General features: G+C 42.2%; 1 protein-coding gene across 1 annotated transcript; it reads right to left on the bottom strand.

The window, feature by feature from the left end:
- Positions 1-494: 494 nt before the first annotated feature.
- Positions 495-4,947, bottom strand: LOC106815112. The gene is made up of 3 exons (XM_014819538.1): positions 4,774-4,947; positions 1,884-2,027; positions 495-1,017 (listed from the first exon to the last, which is right to left on the bottom strand). The coding sequence occupies exons 1-3, from the start codon at positions 4,912-4,914 to the stop codon at positions 949-951; spliced, it is 354 nt and encodes a 117-aa protein (XP_014675024.1). The 5' UTR covers positions 4,915-4,947; the 3' UTR covers positions 495-948.
- Between the last annotated feature and the right edge of the window lie 2,136 nt (positions 4,948-7,083).

Raw genomic sequence — 7,083 nt, 5'->3', positions numbered from 1 at the left:
TATCCTCCAATCACAGGTCGGAGCAATTCCTCTGTTTAGACGCATGTCTCTTGATATACATTCTAGACGGACACCGTAGCTAATTGATTTTACCTGGAGGGGCAAATCCACGTGTAGTTTGTATTCTGGGACAATTGACAGTAGGTAGTTCGCCGTTGCCACTGCTATGGCGTAAAAAGAGGAAGCCTCCCTTACCAGCTAGAAGCCTACATATATATTTTTGTTGAAATTACACACCTGTAGTGAGCACACACTCAGGAGTAATTAATTATATATGAAAAAGGTTGATCTCACTAAATCACTTCGTTAGTTATAAGCCAGCAAATCTTCCAGAAACCTCTTCGAAACCTAGAGATTGGTGTTAGGGTCAGACCCGTTTCTGTGCATTCCAACTATTTCTTCTACAAGCAAAGCGAGTAAGAAAAACCATTTGAAAAAAACCCACGACTTAATTGGGTTATTTCCTCCACAAGCGAAGCGAGTGAGAAAAACCATTTACAAATAAAAACAGGATTTAATTGGTTACCAACATTTTAATGAAAACAAACACGAAATTTCCAGTCTTCCGAAACATATTTCCGACCTTTCTTTCCTACGCTGAAAAAACTACGTACGTAACAACCGAAACGTTTTGTGCACATCAGCGTCTAAACACAAAATTGACGAGTCAAGGACTTTTTGGAACATTCTAGAACTCCCGTCCTACACTGGTTGACAATGTATTACATTTATCAACCTTGTCACCAAATCGATTTTGTATATCGATGCTAAAAAAACAGCTTTGCAAACGTTTCTAATATTTATAGCTAAGACATATTTCACCTGCGACTGGCAAAACTTCGAAACGCCTGCATGCTTTCAGCACATTTCCTATTGGCTAGTATCGTACACAAAAACAGCGCTGCAGACGTCGCCACGAAGAGCTGTTAGCGCCATCTGTAGGTGAATTCATGCAAACTTGAAATTTCTGTCTTTGTAGCTAATTTTTCCTTCCCTGCATTTCTTTTCGAAGGTCGTCTGAATGTGAGAACAAAGGAAAACATTAAAACAATGCTATTATGCAATATGCGATTAAATCGAAAATTCAATGTATATAATTCAATATATATAATATATATAATATATTCAATGCCGTCGTATACATGAAATGAATCTGAGAACAAATGTTCTACACTATACCACTCCTAGTACTAAGTAGAGATGTTTGTAATAAAACAGGAAATCATTCCATCGATATTTTTTCCAATCTACGCAATTTTTTTGGGCGAAAATGACGCGCCTCCTACGAACAAATAAATACTATAAAATAATACGATAAAAGATACGATAAAATAACATGATAAAAGATATGATAAAATAACGCGATCAAAGAAATCTGGCTTTCGTTGGCAAACACTGGACCCTACTGCTAGTGCAACACTTTAGTTAAGACCCGAATAAGTTAAATTCCACCCTGCCATGCTCCAATGGCAGAAAAAATGCTACCGTACGACTTTCGAAACCCTCGGCTACGCTGCACAAATCTCGGCTACAGCGGCGCCACCTGTGGGTGAACGTCGCACGCATCATCCCACTACCTTGGCGCCACCTACAGGTGGACACCACGCACAGCTCCCTACTACCTCGGCGCGCCACAACCACCTCCCCTACTACTGCAGGGCCACCTACGGGCAGACACCTTACCCTCCCCTATTCTACCGTGGCGCCCCCTTCCGGCGGGTCGTAGTGCCACCCTCCCTGCTGCTACCGCAGCGCCCCCTGCCAACGAGTCGTAGTGCCACCCTCCCTGCTGCTACCGCAGCGCCCCCTGCCAACGAGTTGTAGTGCCACCCTTCCCGCTGCTACCGCGGCGCCCCCTGCCGGCGGGCGTACGCCTCACCCACCTTCTCGCGGTATATCAGGTAGGTGAAGAAAGCGATCGGTAGGACGAACAGCCCGAGACCGAGCGCCGAAGTCTTCGGCGTTGCGCGGAAGTGATCGAACTGCGTGACCCTCATGGAGAGGAACCGCTGGCTGGCCGGGTCAAACTACAAAACGAGAAACGAGAAAGCAAGCTTAGCGATGCTTCGAGATAGTGAATTATTCTATCTGTGAAATTGACGGTCGAACTGCTAAACGAGAAACGAAGCTTAGTGGTGATTCTATAGTGAATTATTCTATCTGTGAAATTGACGGTCGAACTGCAAAACGAGAAACTAAGCTTATAGTGGTCATTAGTGATATAGTAGTTATAGTAGATGATTAGTGATGATTCCATCTGTGAAATTGACGGTCGAACTGCTAAACGAGAAACGGGAAACGAAGCTTAGTGGTGATTCTATAGTGAATTATTCTATCTGTGAAATTGACGGTCGAACTGCAAAACGAGAAACTAAGCTTATAGTGGTCATTCCACAAGAGGTGGATTCAAAGAAAGGAACAATCACGTTGACTCAGAACATTATCCGGATTTATTATATAGTACGTGAGAGTGTAATAGCTTATCTACATGGTAGTATAATATATGTAATAGGCCTACCCATGCTATTAGTATTAGTATTGCTGATAGGATCCATGTCTCCCTGGGTACTGCTGGAATGTACCTTGGGTATGGTCCGGTATACCGGAACGTACCCTGGTAACTAATCTGATATGGTTAGGGTTAGGGAGTAGGCGTAGGCGACTCCCGACCCTAGACTCGTTAGTGTCATATATATCAGGAGTAGACAATAGGGAAGGAGTGTGACTTCAATAAACAAGGGAAATTCATCATTTACTAGCCTTAGAATACCTACGATTTACTATGCATAACTCAACCAACTTGAGCTCAAATCGTACACAGTACATTCGCCTAGCATCGAACAAAATCGTTTCCTCATATACACCCACAATCCGGAGATACAGACTAAAACGTACGACACGATTATCCATTCTGTTACCATCAATCCGAACGTATTGTCCGCCTGACTTGAAACAAAAGGCAGCTACTAACGCTCGGCGATGCGGTGTGGCTCGCTGGGAGATTGGACATCAACGCAACACTCGGCGAGATAACCTTTGACCCGGCATACAGCTACATACCGGCATACAGCTGATATGCCCCCACGCACGCACGCCCACCGCAATCAGCAGCAGCTCCAGCTCCAATCTCCCAGCGAGCCACACCGCATCGCCGAGTGTTAGTAGCTGCCTTTTGTTTCAAGTCAGGCGGACAATACGTTCGGATTGATGGCAACAGAATGGATAATCATGTCGTACGTCTTAGTCTATATCTCCGGATCGCGGGTGTATATATGAGGAAACGATTTCGTACGATGCTAGGCGAATGTACTGTGTACGATTTGCGCTCAAGTTGGTTGAGTTACGCGTAGTAAATCGTAGGTATTCTAAGGCTAGTAAATGAAGAATTTCCCTTGTTTATTGAAGTCACACTCCTACCCTATTATCTACTCCTGATATATATAGTGGAGTAGGCGAGGTACGGTCCGGCATAGCTCTAGTACTATAGCCTGCTTACGAGCCATTAGGGATGAGCGGGACCAACTTAGACCCACTTATACCCGGCTATAAAACGTCTGTGGTAGGCAATTAATGCCTCTTATCCGAAGTGAATATGTCTTAAGTTATATCAGCTACTAAAATTTAACCTCCAACTATCATTGCAATGGTATACTTGCGGTATTTCTTGTGAACGAACATTCGATTTTCGAACTTCAAACAGCCATTTCTGGCGGCGCTGCAGCAGCGCCAGTCAGCGGAAACTATGTATTTCTGCACGTGGAGGGGTGGGCGGGTTGGGGTAGTTGTGGACAAAAACATTGTTGTTGTCAAGTAACAAATTAAGCGATTAAAAGAGATTGTAATATTAGTTTTGTCATGAAAGATGAACAAATTACAATTATTAATTTGTTACTTGACAACAACAATGTTTTTGTCCACAACCAACACAACCCGCCCACCCCTCCACGTGCGGAAATACATACCTAGTTCCAGCTGACTGGCTGGAGTAAGTTGGTCCCGAGCATTCGTAATGGCTGATGCTATAGCCCTGCGGCAGCGATCCGCGGGCTATAGTACTAGAGCTAGGTCCGGCATACAGTAAAAACCCGCGTATAAGAACATAGATTTTAAGAACATGTTAGGCTAAAATTTCCCATTTAGACCCCTTTACATAAGAACCTGTTTTAGGCTAAGATTTTAAAGTAAGTTCTTAATTTTCCATGTTTTTTCCCCCATTTTTTTCTCCTCCATTTTTTGGCATGTTGTTTTATTTCCTTGGATACATACTGTATCATACAGTATGGTAAGCACTGAAAAACTTACACTGTAGCCCATCATGGGTATTAATTAGCAAAAATTGCAGTCCTTGTAAGCAAATGTTAACACAATTTGAATCAAGTATTATACATATTAAAAGTAGAAACAATTAAGAACCTATTTAAGAACCTTTTGAGCCTAATTTTTCAGTAAGCACCATTTATATAAGAACCTATTGAGGCTAACTTGGAAAAATCTATGTTCTTATACGCGGGTTTTTACTGTATTAGATCATAGATGGTACCAGGGTAGGGGCCTACATTCCGGTATACCGGACCGTACCCAGGGTACGTTCCGGCAGTACCCAGGGAGACATAGACACTGGCAGCATTAGTATTATTGTGTTGTGTTGTGTATATAATCATAATATAATATTAATAATACATTATACAGTCTACAGACTACAGTCATGCACTTGATCGATGCTAAAAACCGGGTGAATTTAGCTGTTCGATTTCGAACTAATAGAGAGCTTACAACGTATCCTCCTTCTCCTTTCAACGCGTTTGGATTCTCCATCTGTTGCCTGAATTGCCACTTTAATTTGTCACGCGTCGCAGCTCGTTCAGCGGCCGCTCGAATCTCGGCTGGAGTAGCATCGAACTGTTTCGACGCCATTGCTTCGTGTTGCCGACCTTCAATGCGTGGTGGCAGCACCGTCCAGTGAACACTTTTTATAATTATGTATATATGTATGTATGTATCATTGTATGAACGGGAACCTTTAGATCAGTATTTCCCTTTTTATTTTTTGATAGTTTCCCACCGGTAATTTCACTTTACTGGGAGATTTTGCTCCGGAGCTTCAGGCTGATTCTAAGTAATGTTTAACCTGCTCTACCCAATCCCCATAACATCTATGTTCATTTAGCCCCAATTAAGATGGAGAGCATCACCTGCCTTTCCTCCAGCTGTGCAGGGGTGACCCCCACTTCTTAGAGCCTGTCCCACATGATCTTCCTTAGGTGTTTGTATGCCGGGCAAACCAACAGGAAATGCTTTAGGTCTTCTGGTTCTCCCTTATTGCACACAGTGCAATTTTCTTCCCCTAACCATCCCCTGGTTCTTTTATTTACGGGGAGGCATCCCGCTCTAAATTGGTACAGCAGCTTACTGCCGATTTTATTATTATTGTAAAAGGTTTCTTGTTTAGAAAATGTTTTTCCTTTATATAGCTCTATGTGCTTTTGTTTACCATCCATTTTCTCCATCTGACGGTGCTGCCTTTTATAATGATTTTCTCCACCGTATTGTTCCATGTTTCGCTGTTTTCCCAGTCTCTATTTATCAATAGCTGTTCTTTGTCATACTTTCCCCCCAGGAATTTTACTCGTCTATTCCAATCCGACGTAAAATTTTCTGCACTGATAGCTTCCGCTATTCCCCTGCATTTCCTCTCTTCATCCATATAATTTAATCTCCCTAAATATTTAAGTTTGCTCTTCGCTTCTCTATCCTCAAACGTGGTCCATCCAAGCTCCCCCTTATTGTTTCAATAAAGTAAGGTGGGCCACGTAACAGTTCCCTGCCAAGCTGGTTTTGGGTATTTTCAAGAGCTTGGAGAGTGCCTGTTCCCTTTTTCTTATCCTTATATCTAATTATGTCATTTCCATAGGTTACGGCAGGTACTGCATGCTACTGTCTTCCACAGTTCTCTCCCTACCCAGTAACTGCTGAAGCTATAGTATGCCTTCGTTGCTATTATCCCTCGGTTATGCACTGGTCGGTGCTGCCACACGCATTGAAGGTCGACCATCTATCGCGCCCATAGGCAGCAGAGTGGTAGAAAGATCTCAATCATTGAGCTGTATATATAATCACAACTATTATTATATACAGATCAGTAATCTCAATCTTTGGCTCTGTCAAGGCTAAGTCTGAACAAAGACGACACAAAAATTTATATGTAAAATACTTAGAGAAAAGTTTCAATGCATACATAAATGCGCACTTTATTCATGCTAAATGAGAAAACATTCTATTCCAAACCTCACACAACACTTGCCAGCGACATGACACGCATTTGTTCACAAATTCTCAGGATTTTTATTAAATATAAGTGTGTGTGTATAGACATTATTGATATCATTTTATCGACGCACATCACGATAGAATATGCGCGTAGCCGTAGACATATATAAGTTATGCCTGCTACATATAATCACTCATATGCGGTGCATCACTTTGATCTAGTTTTTTGATTAACCAATAATCATTTTAATTAAAAAATAAAACTCAATCTCAGATAGGGAGGGGACTATGACGGAATGACGAATCACAGACGGCGTGCCGAATCCAATTACGATGAAGATGATTTTCTAGATTTTCCGATAGCAGCATACTTGACGCGAGTTTCAAGTTATCACGACCCCCCCTCCCCCATCACCACTATTATATTTCTCGCCCTTATATCAATTTGTCTTCTAACTTACGTAAAGATACAGCAGCAAGAAACACTTATAATGTTCGAGGTCGATTTGTGTGAAACAATCCGGTTTCCACAGTACGACGATGATATGATGCACTGAATTACCAATGAAGATGTATGAATAATCTATACAGACAGGTATTATATATAAATAATATATATATGTACATATATATATATATGGAGGTGCATGATACAATGCAGGCTCATCGTGTTAAACACCCATATACGCATTAATTAGCTATTCCCTTGAGTGCACCCGTAACCAGATTACGCGAACGTGCGCGCACACACGCACGCATGAACGCTCACGCACACACGTACGCACGCACACGCACACACACGTACGCACGCACACG

This window comes from Priapulus caudatus, unplaced genomic scaffold, assembly GCF_000485595.1.
Source record: "Priapulus caudatus unplaced genomic scaffold, Priapulus_caudatus-5.0.1 Scaffold1044, whole genome shotgun sequence".
Lineage (NCBI taxonomy): Eukaryota > Metazoa > Priapulida > Priapulimorpha > Priapulimorphida > Priapulidae > Priapulus > Priapulus caudatus.
This window is presented reverse-complemented; position numbering and strand designations above follow the sequence as displayed.